The 18,292-nt window shown below is 43.0% G+C and overlaps 1 protein-coding gene across 2 annotated transcripts in view; it reads right to left on the bottom strand.

Moving 5' to 3' along the window:
• Nucleotides 1–18,292, bottom strand: part of si:dkey-197j19.5 (EF-hand calcium-binding domain-containing protein 12) — a 127,168-nt gene that overhangs the window by 39,474 nt on the left and 69,402 nt on the right. For both annotated transcript variants that reach the window (XM_068052287.1, XM_068052288.1), the window contains exon 7: nucleotides 7,242–7,367. In XM_068052287.1, the coding sequence (XP_067908388.1) occupies nucleotides 7,242–7,367 (126 nt within the window). The remainder of the gene's footprint in view (nucleotides 1–7,241; nucleotides 7,368–18,292) is intronic.

Below are 18,292 nucleotides of genomic sequence, written 5' to 3'. Positions count from 1 at the left end.
GCTTGATTAACCTGTGCCTTTCTAAATGACTGTTTCTCCTGTCTCCCAGAAAAGATTCCAATAATTTGCCCACTACTGAGGTTAGACCTGTAATTTTTCGGTCTATCCTTTGCTCCCTTTTTAAACAGAGGTACAACATTAGCAGTTCACCAATCTTCCGGCACCACACCCCAATGCAGTGAGGACTAGAAAATGATGGTCAGACCTTCTGCTATTTCCTCTCTTGCTTCTTTGAACAGTCTAGGGTACATTTCATCGGGCCCTGGTGATTTATCAATCTTCAAGGATGCTAATCCCATTAATACTTCCTCTCTCCCTATGTTTATCACATCCAATACTTCACACTCCTCCTCCTTGACTACAATATCTGCATCGTCCCCCTCTTTTGTGAAGACAGACACAAAGTATACATTAAGAACCATACCAACATTTTCCGACCCAACACATAGGTTACCTCTTTGGTCTTTTATGGGCCCTACTCTCTCCTTAGTTATCCACTTACTATTAAATGTATTGATAAAACATCTTTGGGTCACCTTAATTTTGCTTGCCAATAATCTTTCATGCCCTCTCTTTGCTTTCCTAATTTCCTTTCTGATTTCACCCCTGCACTTTCTATACTCCTCTTGGCTTTCTGTAGTATTGAGTTCTCTGTGTCGGACATAAGCTTTCCTTTTCTGCCTCATCTTACCCTGTAGGCTCCTTGACATCCATGGGGCTCTAGATTTGGCCATCTCACGCTTTTTCTTGGTGTGAACATGTTTACTCTGAACCCTTTGAATGCCTCCCACTGTTCCGACACTGATTTACCTTCAAGTAGGTGTTTCCAGTCCACTTTCACTGAATCACTCCTCAGTTTAGTAAAATTGGCCTTGCCCGAATTGAAACTCTGACTCCTGTCCTTTTCCATAAATACGTTAAAACTGACTGAATTAGGATAACTACCACTAAAATGCCCTTCCACCTGCCCATCTTCATTTCCTAAAACTAAGTCTAAAACTTCACCCTCTCTTGTTGGACTTGCTACATACTGAACAAAAAGGTTCTCCTGAATGCACCTCACGAATTCTGCTCCCTCAATTCCTTTCACACTAAAACTATCCCTGTCAATATTGAGGTAGTTAAAATCCCCTACTATTACTGCCCTGTTGTTCTTGCAGTTCTGAGAGAGGGGTTGGGAAGTGTTGATATCCAAAGGGGATCTGGGTGGCCTTGTTCATGAGTCACAAGCTAACATGCAGGTGCAGCAAGCAATTGGGAAAGCAAATGGTATACTGGCTTTATTGCAAGAGGATTTAAGCATGAGTAAAGATGTCTTGCTGCTACTGTAGAGAGCCTTGGTGAGCCGGCATCTGGAGTATTGTGTACAGTTTTGGTCACCTTACCTCAGGAAGGATATACTTGCCATAGAGGGAGCGCAACAAAGGTTCACCAGACTGATCCCTGGGATTGCAGGATTCTCCTAAGAGGACAGATTGAGGAGGCTGGGCCTGTATTCTCCAGAGTTTAGGAGAATGAGAGGTGATCTTATTGAAACATACTAAATTCCTACAGGGCTCAACAAGGTAGATGCATGAAGGATGTTTCCCCTGCCTGCGGCGGTCTAGAACCAGGGGACACAGACTCACAATAATGGGCAGCCCATTTAGGCTGGAGATGAGGAGGAATTTCTTCACTCAGAGGATGGTGAATCTATGGAAATTTCTACCACAGAGGGCTGTGGATGCTCAGTCATCGAGAATGTCCAAGACTTCTAGATATTAAAGGCATCAAGGGATAGGAGGATAGTGTGGGAAAATGGCTTTGAGATAGAAGATGAACCATGATCTTGTTGAATTGCAGAGCAGGCTCGAGGGACCAGATGGCCCACTCCTGCTCCTATTTCCTACGTTCAAGTTTAGAGGGTAAAAGGTGGGAAGACCTGCATTAGAATAGTCATGTCTAGAGATAACAAAGTCATGGATGAGGGTTTCAGCAGTGCATAAGCTGAGTCAGGTGCAAAGTCAGATGCTATTATGGAAGTGGAAATAGGTGGTCTTAGTGATGGCACGAATATATGGTTGTAAGGTCATTTCGGGGTCAAATATGACACCAAGATTATTAACAGTCTTGTATCAGCTTCACATGGTTTCCAGGGAAACAGATACAGTCGCTGGCTAGGAAATGAAGTTTGTGGCAGGGACCGAAGACAATGGCTTTGGCCTTCCCAGTTCAGAGATATCAGACAAGCTGTCTGACAATTTAAAGACAGTGGAGGGGTTGAGAGAAAACAAGAAATGCTGGAACCACTCAGCAGGTCTGGCAGCATCTGTGGAAAGAGAAGCAGAGTTAACGTTTCATGTCGGTAAGCCTTCTTCGGAACTGACAGATATTAAAAATATCACAGGTTACAAGCAAGTGAGGTGGGGGTGGGGCAAGGGATAACAAAGGAGAAGCTGTAGATTGGACAAGGCCACATAGCTGACCAAAAGGTCATGGAGCAAAGGCAAATATGTTAATGGTGTGTTGAAAGACAAAACATTAGTACAGAAAAGGTGGTAACGGACTGAATATTGAACAGCAGCAAGTGCAAACATGAAAAACAAACAGTGGGTAAGCAAACTGAACAAACTAAGATGAAATGAAATAAATGCAAAAAAAGGTTGTAAAAAATGTAAAAAAGAAAAAAAGAAAAAAGAAAAAACAACTAAAAATGAAAGTAAAATGGAGGGCTGTCATGTTCTGAAATTATTGAACTCAACGTTCAGTCCGGCAGGCTGTAGTGTGCCTAATCGGTAGATGAGATGCTGTTCCTCGAGCTTGCGTTGATGTTCACTGGAACAAAAAGTTGTTTTTTCTTTTTTACATCTTTTACAACCTTTTTTGCATTTATTTCTTTTCATCTTAGTTTGTTCAGTTTGCTTACCCACTGTTTTTTTTCACGTTTGCACTTGCTGCTGTTCAATATTCAGTCCGTTAACACCTTTTCTGTACTAATGCTTTGTCTTTCAACACACCATTAACATATTGTTTGCCTTTGCTCCATGACCTTTTGGTCAGCTATGTGGCCTTGTCCAATCTACAGCTTCTCCTTTGTTATCTCTTGCCCCACCCCCACCTCACTTGCTTATAACCTGTGACATTTTTAATATTTGTCAGTTCCGAAGAAGGGTCACTGATCTGAAACGTTAACTCTGCTTCACAGATGCTGCCAGACCTGCTGAGTGGTTCCAGCATTTCTTGTTTTTATTTCAGATTTCCAGCATCCGCAGTATTTTGCTTTTATTTGAGGGGTTGAGAGAGGTGGTCGTGACGAAGAGCTGGGTGTCATCGGCATATATGTGGAAATTGATCCTGTGTTTCGGATGATGTCACCAAGGATTGAGAAATAGGTGAGGCCAAGGATAGAGCCTTGGGGACTACTGGCACTAACTGTGCGGGAGCAGGCAGAGAAGTCACTGTAGGTCATTTTCTGGCTACAATGGAATAGTTAAGAATGGAACAGGGTTAGTGTAGACCCAAGCAGTTGGAAGACTGTGAAGGTATTTTGGAGGAGGATGGTGTGGTCAAATGTGTTTAAGGCTGCAGACAGGTCGAGAAGGACGAAGAAGGATAGGTTTAGCTTTGTCATGGTCACATAGGATGTCATTTTCTACTTTGCTATTTCAGTACTGTGGCAGGGGTGAAAACCTGGTTTGCACAAATACACACCCATTGGTCCACATCCAGAGCCAGTGGACTGCCTCCAATTTCATGCGCTCTCATTATTGTTAAGTCTCTTTATGTAGAACTTTGTCAAATGCCTTCTGGAAATCCATACAAATAATATTGATATACATTTCTGTATCTACCACCTTAGTGCGTCTTCAAAAAATTCAACTAGGTTTCTTATGCCTGACCTACCCTTTATCTGTGCTGGTTCTCTTTGATCAACTCACATTTGTCTAAATGATAAGTCACTCTGTCCCCACAACTGACATTGGATGAGCAGGTGTAAAATTTCCTTTTTTTTGCATTTATTTCATTTCATCTTAGTTTGTTCAGTTTGCTTACTCACTGTTTTTTTTCAGGTTTGCACTTGCTGCTGTTCAATATTCAGTGTATTAACACCTAACTTGTACTAATGTTTTGTCTTTCAACACACCATTAACACATTGTTTGCCTTTGCTCCGTGACCTTTTGGTCAGCTATGCGGCCTGGTCCAATCTAGACCTCCTTTGTTACCTCTTGCCCCACCCCCACCTCACTTGCTTATAACCTGTGACTTTTCTAATATTTGTCAGTTCCGATGAAGGGTCACTGACCCGAAACGTTAACTCTGCTTCTCTTTCCACAAATGCTGCCAGACCTGCTGAGTGGTTCCAGCATTTCTTGTTTTTATTTCAGATTTCCAGCATCCGCAGTATTTTGCTTTTATATTATGTAAAATTTCCTTATTTCTCTCTCCTATCCTTCTCAAAGAATAGAGTGACATTGGCAACTTTCCAAATCAGGAGGATAATTCCTGCATTCAGACTGTTTTGGAGGATCATGACTGATGCATCAACAATTTCCTCACTTAATTCTTTTATGCATCTACGGGTTCACATCCATTCACATTTTTGCACACTCAGTTGTTCACCTCCAAAGCGGCCATCCATTCACACTCCTGCATACTCAATGGTTCACACCCAGAGTATGCCACAAAATCACACTCATATACATACACAGGTTCGTATCCAGAGAAAGCCACCCACTCACATCCTTGCATACCGAGTTCACATTCAGAACACAAAACCCACGCACATTCTTGTACACTGTCATGCTCACATTACAGTGATGAAATATGAAATGAACTGGAGGAATTATGAAATAAAAGTAAACTGTTAAACTAAGATACAAGAAAATGGACACTTTGCCACCCAGCAACATGGAAGGAGCGATCAGGTGATCCTGTCCTGTATTGCCAATCAATATGTTTGTCTGTTGAACACAGGACCATTTTCAACGTCTGTAATTGCTTTGATGAGGCACATTGACATGTAAAACTGCACATCTGATGCTAATGACTCCTATGAAAAACACGGCGAGCGAAGGCTTTTGCAGAGAGACTGATTCTGAAGCCAAGTCCAAAATAATAGCTGTGAAATACCACCTACTTATCAAAATGGACCACATTCAGACCCAATGATGCAAAACCGTCCTCACATTCTGGGACATTGTAAGAACACCCCAGTGGAGAGCATCTTGAGTCACCTGACTAAAACCAAAACCTGCTAAATTTTTACCTTAAAAGAAGTAACTCCGCTGGGAGAGAGAGACAGAAAGCCATTCTAGCCAGAAAAGCTGAGAGAACAATCTATTTCAACAATAAGCCCTGCCTGCACCATCTTTAAACTACTGAGGCAGAGAGACTGAACTGGGAAATCCACCACCAACTTCGGACTGACTTTTTACCAAACGAGCCTGCAACACTTATTCAATTCCAAGACAAAGACCATTCAGGTCAGCAACGTGGTTAAAAATTCCTCCCAGAAAACCCAGAAGGTTTCAAACCTTTACAATAATCAAACTCTAATTGCATGCTACCGTCCACTCTCTATCTTTTCTTGTGAATGTGTGAGTAGGTGAGGTTACAAACATTTTCAGGTATTGTTTTAATAAATAGTCATCTTTAATTTTAAATCTATAAGAAAACCTGTCATTTGTTTTTATTCGTTTTTGGGATGTGGGCGTTGCTGACTAGGCCAGCATTTGTTGCCAATCCCTAATTATCCTTGAACTCAGTGGCTTGCTAGGCCATTTCAGAGGATATTTAAGAGTCAACCACATTGCTGTGGAGGTAGCCAGACCAGGTAAAGATGGCAGATTTCCTTCCCTAAAAGGACATCAGTGAACTAGATGGGTTTTTAACAACAATCGACAATGGTTCCACGGTCACCATTAGACTAGCTTTTTTAAATTACAGATATTATTAATTGAACCCATGTCCCCAGCGCAATACCCTGGGCTCTAGATTACTAGTCCATTGATATTACCACTATGTCACCGTCTCCCCATTATTTGACCTTTAACCACTCAGGGACTAAAACGCTATTTTTCAAACTCTGTCTGCAGTCAGTTCAGAGATAAAAAGTGGAACCCATGCACACCACTTCCCATCGGTCTGTAACACCCACTAATTCACATCCAGAATAGGTCTCCCACCCACACTTTTGTTTACAGGTAGAGTATCTGATATGGGAATACAGTAGATGTCTTGCTCTAACAACAGCTGATATCTTCAGGTCCCCAGAGATCTAGTGGGAAACAAGAGTGTTAGATAGAGCAGTAAGGTTAGGGGTTGAACCCTGGTTTGTGCAGAATTTGGACATTAAAGCCTAGGTGGCTGCTGGGTAATGAGAACTACTCCAGTAATCTGAGCTGGGACCGGTTCCCCTTTTGATCTATCCAATAACATAAGGCAGGATTGGGCTCATCTGTGTGGCAGTGCACTGTGGATTTAGAATAAAAGAGAATTGCTGAAAATAGAGACATGCTGTTGAAGCTTTTTGTCTTGCACTCATCAGGACAATCCACAAGAACACCAACGTAAGGGAAACCAACAACTTTCTACTGTATAAGAGAGGGAAGTGAACTCTGATTGGCAGAGGCGTTGCCATAACTGGCGCATTGTCCATGGCAATGCCTCTACCAGAGTTCACTTTCCAACCAATAAGCACTCTCTTCTCATACAGTATAAAGTTGTTTCTTTCCCTCACATTGGTGTTCTTGCGGATTGTCCTGATGAGTGCAAGACAAAAAGCTTTGACAACGTGTATCTATTTTCAGCAATTGCAAGTTCTGTACTACCAAATAAAACAGAATTCAGCATTCACAGAGCATGTTACCATGTCACTCAGAAATGTCTCAATACTGTTCACATACAATTAAATAAATTCTTAGGTTAGCATATGTGCAGGTTGTGTACAGAAAAATTCCTACAAAGAGCAAGACGACAACTAGCCAGTTAATCTGTTTATGGTGGTGTTGGGTGAGAGAGAAATGATGAACAGGAGTACTGGGAAAATTCCCTGCTGGCCCCCAAATTTGGTTATGGAATCTTTAAAACCCAGCAGGACTGGCAGATAAGGACAGCTGAATGGACTGTGGCACTGGCCAACTAACATGCCAAGAGCTGGCACTTGAACTGGATCCCAGCAAGAGTTAGCATCTTCTAAGTGAACCTGGAAATATAGTGGGGGTTGTAGTGGAGCAGGTGGGGAAATAAACAATCACATTACCTCAGTTTTGTCTCTGGCTCTTCACTGGCTTCCTCCAGGCTACTGTTTTCCAGCTCCAAATTTATCTGGACATCCCCCTTCATCTGCGTAAGTTCATGGCTGAGCTGATCCATAGCGATCTGCTGTCTACAATGTTGATAAGATAGGTTATTATTCACAGACATTCCTGCTCTGTTTGATACAGTGTCTGCCTGAAGCTATCGCAACAGAAACTCTCAAATCTTCTGGTTTACAAAATATGATGGTTCCTGAGCAGCCTGGACATGACCATTGATCAGAACTCGCAAGGTGAAAGATCATTTAGCCCACCAGTACTGCTTATTCTACAATCCATGTCCACTTCACCCTGTTATGGATGCATGGAAGCCTGTGACCAGTGGTGTACCGCAGGGATCGGTGCTGGTACCCTTGCTGTTTGTACTGTACATTAATGATTTAGATGTGAATATTGGAGGGATGATCAGTAAGTTTGCAGATGACATGAAAATTGGTGGTGTTGTAAATAGCGAGAAGGAAAGCTTTAGATTACAGGATATAGATGGGCTGGTAAGATGGGCAGAGTAGTGGCAAATCGAATTTAAACCCGAGACGTGTGAGAAGATGCATTTTGGGAGGACTAACAAGGCAAATGAATATACAATGGGTGGTAGGACCCTAGGTCAGAGGGACCTTGGTGTACTTGTCTATAGATCACTGAAGGCAGCAGCACAGCTAGATAAGGTGGTTAGGAAGGCATATGGGATACTTGCCTTTGTTAGCCAAGGCATAGAAGAGAAGAGCAGGGAGGTTATGATGGATGTATAAAATGCTGGTTAGGCCACAGTTGGAGTACGGTGCACAGTTCTGGTCGCCACACTGTAGGAAGGATGTAATTGCACTGGAGAGGGTGCAGAGGAGATTCACCAGGATGTTGCCCGGGCTGGAGCATTTCAGCTATGAAGAGAGACTGGATAGGCTAGGGTTGTTTTCCTTGGAGCAGAGAAGGCTGAGGAGGGAACTTGATTGAGGTATACAAAATTATGAGAGACACAGATAAAGTAGATTGGAAGAAACTTTTTCCCTTAGCGGAGGTGTCAATAACTAGGGGGCATAGATTTAAGGTCAGGGGCAGGAGGTTTGAGGGGAATTGAGGAAAAAAATTGGAATCTGGAACACACTGCCTGAAGGGGTGGTAGAGGCAGGAACCCTCACAACATTTAAGCAGTATTTAGATGAGTACTTGAAACACCATAGTATATAAGGCTACGGGCCAAGTGCTGGAAAATGGGATTAGAATAGATAGGCTTGATGGCCGGCGTAGACACAGAGGGCCGAAGGACCTGTTTCTGTATAACTCTATGACTGCATGCTCACTGCAGTGAATTTCAGGCATTCTTTATATCAGGATAAATTTCAAAATTTTTAATGGTTTCACACATTGGAATATTTTGACACTGATGGCCAAAGGGTTTAAATAACCTCAGAATTCCAAACAAGGATTCATTAAGATAAAGACATTCTTTGATTTGTCTTCCTGCTCATTATTGGAAAATCACTGCAGCGAACTTCAGACATTCTTTATATCTGCAGCGGTTGAAAAAAGCAGCTCACCACCACCTTCTCAAGGGCAATTAGGGTTGGGTAATAAATGCTGGCCCAGCTAATGATGCCAACATCCCCCTGGATGAATAAAAAAAAGTATGTAAATTCGTTGCCTGCCTCCTTGGAATCGGCAGCCTTTCCACATCTTGTCCCAGGCTGGGAAAATGCCCTAGTGGCGGGACTATGTTGGGGAGGTACGCCGACATGGCTCCCCACTATTTTACTGGTGCTCCACTCCACTACCCAGGAGCTGGTAAAATTCTGCCTATTGTTCTAGTTCTGGGCTTCACAGTTTAAGAAGGTTGTGTCAGCATTAGAGAGGGTGCAGAAAGGATTTATGAGAATGATTCCAGGGATGAGGCTCTTCAGTTACATGGAGACACTGGAGAAATTGGGGCTGTTCTCCTTAGAGAATAGTAGGTTGAGAGGAGATTTGATAGAGGTGTTCAAAATCATGACGAGTCTGGACAGAGTAGATAGGGAGAAACTGTTTACATTGTTTGAAAGGTTAAAAAAGAGAAGACATTCATTTAAGATGAACAGCAAAAGAACCAATGGCGATTGTTTTTTACACAGCGACTAGAATGCATTGCCTGGAGAGTGTGGTGGAGGCAGATTCAATCGCGGCTTTCAAAACGGAATTGGATAATTATCTGAAGAGAAAAAATTTGCAAAGCTATAGGGAAAAGGCAGGAGTGGGACTAGCTGAATTGCTCTTGCAGAGAGCCAGCATGAACATGAAGGGCCAACGGCCTCCTTCTGTGCTTAGAGAGGGGCTGTTGATTGATCAGAGGAAAGTTGGGCAGGGCTATTGATTGAGGAGAGGATGGTTGGGACCACTGATCGATGAACTGGAGTTTGCTATTCATTGGTGAGAGGGAGGCATGGCTGCTGATTGATGAGGCAGGGTCTACTGATCAATGAAACAGTGGGATATTTATTGATGAGACAGAGAGCGGGTCTGCAGATTGATGAGAGGGAGGGCGGGGCTATTGATTGATTAGAGAGAGTGGGCTATTGATTGACAAGAGGGAGGGTGGAACTTCTAATTGACGAGGTGATGTCCAGGGCTTCTGATTCACAATGTCCTCTTACTCTGGGAGATGGAATCTATCACCTGTGAGGTGAGAAGTCTTACTTTCTCAGCTAAAACATTACAATATTCTCCCTCGGTGACTGCTTGGACTTGAATGCTAACCAAGGACAGAACTGGACTCTCTGGTCTATAATTATCTGGTTCATCCCATTGCTAATTCTAAAACAGTAGAGTAATTGAATCCCAACCAATCACAAAACACTGGTAATGGGCAATGGGTATCATTCAAAGCATGAGATAAATTTAGTTACAAGGAATCTTAGAACGTCTACAGCAGAGAAGGAGGCCATTCGGTCCTTCAAGTCCATGTTGGCTCTCGAAGAGCAATTTAGCCAGTTCCACTGCCCGCCTTTTTGCCATAACCCTGTAAAATATTTTCCCTTCAGGTGCTTCTCCAACTCCCTTTTGAAAGCCACAACTGAATCTGCCTCCACCACACTCTGACGCAGTGCATTCCACTTTGGAACCACTCACTGCCTAAAAAAAAGTTTTTCATGTTGATTCTTCTGCCAATCACTTTAAATCTGTGTCCTCTAGTTCTCAACTCTTCCGCCAAACAGAATAGTTTCTCTCTATCTACTCTCTCTAGACTCATGATTTTAAATACCTTTCTCAAATCTCCTCTCAACTTTCTCTGCTCTAAGGAGAACAACCCCAGCTTCTCCAATCTATCTATGTAACTGAAGTCCCTCATCCCTGGAACCATTCGCATAAATCTTTTCTACACCATCTCCAAAACTTTCACATTGTTCCTAAAGTGCAGTGCCCAGAATTGGACACAATAATCCAGTTGAGGCTAAATTAAGATTTTTATCAAGGCTCATCATAACTTCCTTGCTTTTGTGCTCTGTGTCTCCACTTAAAAAGAACAGGATGCGTGTGATTTTTAACTTCAACTTGCCCTGCCACCTACAATGATTTGTGCACATATACCCACAGGTTTCTCTGTTCCTGTACCCACTTTAGAATTTATTTTATATTGCCTCTCCTCGTTCTTCCAAATTCCATCATTTTTCACTTCTCTACATTAAATTTCACCTGCCAGAGTACACCTATTCCACCAGCCTATGTCCTTTTGAAATCTATCACTACCCTCCTCACAGTTCACTATAGTTTCAAATTTTGTCATCTGCAATTAATATTAAGAAAAGCAGTGGTACGAGTGCTAACCCTGGGGAACACAACTGTATACTATTCCTAGTCAAAAAAAACATTCACCATTAGGGCGGTGCAGTGGCGAGCATCGCAACCTCACAGCTCCAGCGACCCGGGTTCGGTTCTGGGTACTGCCTGTGTGGAGTTTGCAAGTTCGCCCTGTGACCACGTGGGTTTCTGCTGGGTGCTCCGGTTTCCTCCCACTGCCAAAGACATGCAGGTTGATAGGTAAATTGGCCATTGTAAATTGCTCCTAGTGTAGGTAGGAGAGTGGTAGGGAATATGGGATTAAATGTAGGAGGGGATGTGGTAGGGAATATGGGATTAATGTAGGATTAGTATAAATGGGTGGTTGATGGTCGGCACAGACTCAGTGGGCCAAAGAGCCTGTTTCAGTGCTGTATCTCTCTATAACTATGACTCTATCATTACTCTGTTTCCTGTCACTCAGCCAATTTCGTATCCATGCTGCCCTGTCCCTTATATTTTACAGGCTTCAACTTTGTTGGCAAGCCTATTATGTGGCACTTTATTGAATGCCTTTTGGAAGTCCATGAACACCACGACAACTGAATTACTCTCATCAATCTTCTTTATTATCTCAACAAAAATCTCAATCAATTAAACATGATTAACCTTGAGCAAATTTGTGCTGGCTTTTCTTAATTAATCCACATTTGGCCAAGTGACTAAATTTTGTCCCACCAGCAAGGTTAAATGGTTGGCCTGTAGTTGTTGGGTTTATCCTTACACACTTTTTTGAACAAGGGTGTAGCATGTGCAATTCTCCAGTTCTCTGGCACCCCCCCTATATTTAAGGAGGGTTGGAAGATTATGACCAGTACCTATGCAATTTCTTCCTTACTTTTCTCAGAATCCTCAGAACCAATCTGGTTCTGATAACTATCAAATTGAAGTACACCCAGCCTTTCTAATAACTCCTCAATCAATTTTTAGCCCAACTGATGTCTCAGCTACCTCCTCTTTCACTATGACTTCAGCAGCACCTTCTTCCTTGGTAAAGACGGATGCAAAGTACTCATTTAATACCTCAGCTATGCCCTCTGCCTCCATGCATAGATCCCTTTTTGGTTGCTAATCGGCCAACCCATCCTCTATTTAGATGCCTATTGAGGACTTTTGGATTCCATTTTATGTTATGTGTCTTCTCCTGTTTCATCTTCCAAGGATACGGAGGGAAGTGAGGGTGGAAATCGCAGAGGCACTGGCCATAATTTTTCAGTCTTCCTTAAACTCGGGGTGGTGCCAGAGGATTGAAGAATAGCAAAAGTTACACCCTTATTCAAAAACGGGTATGATAAGCCCAGTCAGTTTAACTTCTATGGTGGGAAAATTTCTAAAAAAAATAATTAGGGACAAAGTCAAGTCACATGGACAAATGCGAGTTAATTAAGGAAAGCCAGCATGCATTTCTTAAGGGAAAATCATGTTTAAATAACTTGCTGCAGTTTTTTGAGGAGGTAACAGAGGGTTCACGAGGGCAATGCTGTTGATGTCATGTGCATGGACTTTCAAAAGGCGTTTGATACCATGCCACACAACAGACTTGTGAGCCAGGTTATAGTTCATGGAATAAAAGGGACGGTAGCAACATGGATACGAAATTGGCTGAGTAGTGGTTAATGGATGTTTTTCGGGCTGGAGGAAGGTTTGTAGTGGAGTTCCCCAGGGATCGGTGTTGGGACCCTTGCTTTTCCTGATATACACCTAGACCTTGGTGTACAGGGCACAATTTCAAAGTTTGCAGATGATACGAAACTTGGAAGCATTGTGAACTGCGAGGAAGATAGTGTCGAACTTCAAAAGGACATAGACAAGTTGGTGGAAAGGGCAGACAGGTGGCAGATGAAGTTCAATGCAGAGAAATGTGAAGTGATTGATTTTGGTAAGAAGAACATGGAGAGACAACATAAAATAAAGGGTATAAAAACAAGAAATGCTGGAAATACTCAGCAGGTCTGGCAGCATCTGTGGAGAGAGCAGAGTTAACGTTTCTTCTTCTTCTTCTTCTTTGGCCTCTTTGTCTCGAGAGACAATGGGTAAAGGCCAATTCTAGAGTGACAAACTCTTCCACAGGTGCTGCAGATAAAATTGGTTGTCGGGGCTGTTACACAGTTGGCTCTCTCCTTACGCTTCTGTCTTTTTTCCTGCCAACTGTTAAGTCTCTTCTACTCGCCACTCTTTAGCCCCGCCTTTATGGCTGTCCGCCAGCTCTAATATTGTGTATATCATAAAGTGTTTGGTAAACTGCCATATAATAGATTTGTTAGCAAAATTGAAGCCCATGGGATGAAAGGGGCAGTGGCTGTGTGGATACAAAATTGCCTGAGACAGAAAACAGACAATGGTTATCAACAGTCGTTATTCAGACTGAAGAGAAGCACACAATGATGACCCAAGGGGTTGGTATTCGGACCACTGCTCTTTTTGATATATGTTAATGACCTGGACTGATATTGAGAAATGAACATATAAACAAACAAATGAATTAGGAGCAGAAGTAGGCCATTTGGCCCCTCTAGCCTCCTCTGCTATTCAATAAGATCACGGCTGATCGGTTTGTGTCTCGAATTCTACCCCTGATAACCTTTGATTCCCTTGCCTAACAAGAATATATCGACCTCTGCCTTAATATTCAATGACCCTGCCCCCAGCACCTTCTGAGGCAGAGAGTTGCAAAGTCACACAACCCTCAGGGGAAAAAAATTCTCCTTATCTCTGTCCTAAAAGGACGACCCCTTTTTTTAAAAAATAAAAACAGTGCCCCTAGTTTTGGACTCCCCCACAAGAGGAAACATCCTCCCCACATCCGCCTTGTCAAGACCATTCAGGATCTTATAAACTTCAATCAAGTCTCCCCTCACTCTTCTAAACTCCAGTGAAAACAAGTCCAGTCTGTCCAACCTTTCCTTGTAAGACAACCCGCTCATTCCAGGTATTCATCCAGTAAACCTCCTCTGAACTGCCTCCAACGTATTTACATCCTTCCTTAAATAAGGAGACCAAAACTGCACACAAGTATTCGAGATGCAATCTCACCAATGCCCTGCATAACTGAAGCATAACATCCTTACTTTTATTTTCAATTCCTCTCGTAATAAAGGATAGCATTCCATTAGCCTTCTTTATTACGTGATGTACCTGAATACTAACTTTTTGTGACTCCTGCACTAGAACACCTAGATCCCTCTGCACCTCAGAATTCTGCAGTCATTCTCCATTTCAGTAATACCCTGCTTTTTTATTCTTCCTGCCAAAGTGAACAACTTCACATTTTCCCACATTATACTCCATCTGCCACATTTTTGCCCACTCACTCAACCTATCTATATCAGTCTGCAACCAGTATGTCCTCTTCACAACATACTTTCCTACCTAAATTTGTGACATCTGCAAATTTAGCTACCATGCCATCGCTCCCCTCATCTAAATCATTGATTTAAATTGTAAAAAGTTGAGGCCCCAGCACAGACCCCTGTGGGACTCCACTCGTCACATCCTGCCAATCAGAAAATGATCCATTTATGCAGACTCTCTGTTTTCTGCCAGCTAGCCAATCTTCTATCCATTTGAATATGTTACCCCCTACACCAAGAGCTCCTACTTTGCACAATAACATTTTATGTGGCACCTTGTCAACTGCCTTCTGGAAGTCCAAGTACAGTACATCAATGGTCTCCTGTTATGACCAGTGGGATAGGGGTCTAGGGGTTCCCTCTCATCCTTTGCCTGGTCTAACCAGAACAGGATTTAATTTTAGAAACACCATGTTTTAGCTCCCCCAGCCCCCCTCAGTGAATTCTTGTTCACCGCTTTCCAATTGTAAGGCAATTACAGGTTTTCTTAGATTTAAGTAAGAAAGGTGGAAGTTTATTAATCTTACAAACTCTAATTCGGTTAACGGCTACAAATACGCAACGTGATAAACACACATGCAGATAGAGACAGAAAAAGCAGAAAGAATAAAGGGGAAACGTTTGAGGCAATAGCTGGGTTTCTATTTACTGTCCTTTGAGTTCAATGTGGAATCTTTGGTTGCCAGTAAGTCTTGCAGTTCATTTGGGGCCCAGTGCATGCTTTTAACTTGTTTCGATGTCGGAGTCTTTTCTCTCTTGAGGTTTATGTGTTTTCAGTGGGTCCGGAGGCTTGTGAGAAAGCGAGAGAGAGTCAGCCAGGAGTCAGAGCCCCTTGTTCCAGCTTCAGTTGCCATCTGCAGTCTGATCGAACTGTCCTGTGAGCACAATTCAAAACTCCAAGTTGGCCAGCAGGTTAGTCATGTGACTACCCCTTATTTGGGAACAACTGCTCCTGCGGTTTGCAGAATCCAAAGCTCTCAGTGGTTGGGGGGGGGGGGGGGGGGGGGGAAAGAGAGGGGCAGGGGTGTAGTGCTGTCTCTTACACTGACTGGATGTGGATCACAGTTGCCCAGCCCAATCTCTGTTAATTGAATCAGTGAGCAATTCTTTTGTCTCTCCCAGCACTGACTCTTGTTACTCAAATGTCCTCCAGCCAAGTGTCTGGTGATCTCTTTTTAAACAAGTCATTTCTTCACTCCAGCAACAGTTTAAAATTAATGCTCATATGATGACATTAACATGCCTCATTCTTGGCAGGTGGAGTCTTCATGACAGTTCCTCTTTATCCACAGTGCAGTATCAACATTTTCAGACAACACAAAATAGGCCCAAATGGGTAACTGAAGGACTGTAATCAATTTCAGGAGGTTACAGACAGGTGTGTAGATTGGGCAGATAGATTCAAATGAAACATTTTAAAATGAAGAATAAATACATAAGTAATGAAGAATAAGAATAATTGGCTTGGTGATAGGAGGTAGAGGGTGGTAGCGGAGGGTTGTTTTTCACATTGGAAGCCAGTGACCAGTGCCACAGGGATCGGTGCTGGGCCCTCTGTTGTTTGTCATATATATTAATGACTTGGATGTGAATGTAAGAGGCATTAGTAAGTTTGTAGATGACACCAAAATTGGTGGTATAGTGGACAGTGAAGAAGGTTGTCTAAGGTTACAACAGGATATAGATCAACTGGGAAAGTGGGCAAGGGAGTGGCAAATGGAATTTAATGCAGACAAGTGTGAAGTGATGCATTTTGGGAAGTTAAACCAGGGCAGGACATATACAGTGAATGGCAGAGCCCCGGAGAGTGTTGTTGAGCAGAGAGACCTTGGGGTGCAAGTACATAGTTCCCTGAAAGTGACAAAACAGGTAGACAGGGTGGTGAAGAAGGCTGTGGCATGCTGCCCTTCATCGGCCGAGGCATTGAGTACAAGAGTTGGGACGTCATGTTACAGTTGTACATAACGTTGGTTAGGCCGCATTTGGAATACTGTGTGTAGTTCTGGTCGCTTGCACTACAGGAAAGATGTGATTAAGCTAGAGAGGGTGCAGAAAAGATTCACAAAGATTCATAAAGAGAGATTGGATAGGCTGGGTCTGTTCTCCCAGGAGTGAAGGAGGCTGAGAGGGGACATGATAGAGGTATATAAAATTATGACAGGCATAGATAGGGTAGATAGCCAGAGTGTGTTTCCCATGGTAGGGATGACTAAAACTAGAGGGCATAGACTTAAGGTGAGAGGGAGGAGGTTTAAAGGGGATCAAAGGGGTAAATTTTTCACACAAAGAATAGTGGGTATCTGGAATGAGCTGCCTGAGGAGGTGGTGGAGGTAGGAACAGTAGCAACATTTAAGAGGCATCTGGACAGGTACTTGAATGAGCAAGGCATAGAGGGATATGGAATTAATGCAGGCAGGTGGGATTAGTATAGAAAGGCATTATGGTCGGCATGGACGCGGTGGACCGAAGGGCCTGTTTCTATGCTGTACGACTCTATGACTCTACATGAATTATACGTTCAATGCTAAAGCAGAGGAGCAGGGAGACAGGAACAGAGTGGGAGAATTGATCAAAAATTTTAAAGCAGATGGGACTGTTGGGTGTGTAAATAGCCATACTGAGTTCAGAAGTAAACAGGTAATGCAAATCATTAGTCAAACTTCAGTTTGACTGTGCACAGTTTGGGTGCCTTAATTTAGGAATGATGTCGAGGCAATGGCAAGGGTGCAGGAGAGACTTCCTGAGATGATCCTCAAAATGAGAGACTAAATAAAATGGGGTTCTGTTCATTGGAGCAGAGAAAGTTAAGAGGGGCTTAAAATTATGAACAATTTTAATAAGGTCGATAGGTTGTCTCAGGCAGTGGTGTAAATTGGGTGGGATTGAATTGGCTACTTGTTATATGCAGCACCAGATATTTAGTTTAATGACGGTCACTGGAATTGAAAATCAAGTGTGACTGCCAACACCCCACCCCCCCCCCCCCCCAGACCAATTTTTATCCTTCCTACTTGATTGATTTGGCAACTAGAAGGAATGAATTTAATATCATCAAAAAAATGTAAGGAAAGGTTAAGAAAATTCTTTCTTATGCAGAGGGTTGAAAAAACTTGAAATGCCAGAAGTGGGTTGCCTTGTCCTGGATGGTATTCAGCTTATTGTGTGTTATTGGACTTACACCAGGGCAGTGGAGAGTATTCCATCACACACTGACTTGTACCTTGTTGATGGTGGAAAGGCTTTGGGGAGTCAGGAGGAGAGTCATTCTCCACAAAGTTCCCAGATTCTGACTTATTTTTGTAGCCACAGTATGGCTGGTTCAGTTAGGTATCTGGTCAATGCTGACACCTCCCCCCCCCACCAACTGCCACTCTGAGGGATTCAAGTATGGTATCGCCCGCCATTTCGTGTCATTGGAGTTGGTCATTACCTGGCATTTGTGTGGTGCAAATGTTACTTGTCACTTGTCAACCCAAGCCATGCTTGGTTAAATGCTTGATGTCAATGACAAAGAACAAAGAACAGTACAGCATGGGAACAGGCCATTCGGCCCTCCAAGTCTGCGCCGATCTTGATGCCTGTCTAAACTAAAACCTTCTGCACTTCCAGGGACCATATCCCTCTATTCCCATCCTATTCTTGTATTTGTCAAGATGCCTCTTAAACGTCGCTATCGTACCTGCTTCCACCACCTCCCCCGGCAGCAAGTTCCAGGAACTCACCACCCTCTGTGTAAAGAACTTGCCTTGCACATACCCTCCAAACTTTGCCCCTCGCACCTTAAACCTATGTCCCCTAGTAACTGACTCTTCCACCCTGGGAAAAAGCTTCTGACTATCCA

Source organism: Heterodontus francisci, chromosome 19, assembly GCF_036365525.1.
Source record: "Heterodontus francisci isolate sHetFra1 chromosome 19, sHetFra1.hap1, whole genome shotgun sequence".
Lineage (NCBI taxonomy): Eukaryota > Metazoa > Chordata > Chondrichthyes > Heterodontiformes > Heterodontidae > Heterodontus > Heterodontus francisci.
Note: the sequence above shows the minus strand (reverse complement) of the source record. Positions and strands in the feature narration are given on the sequence as shown.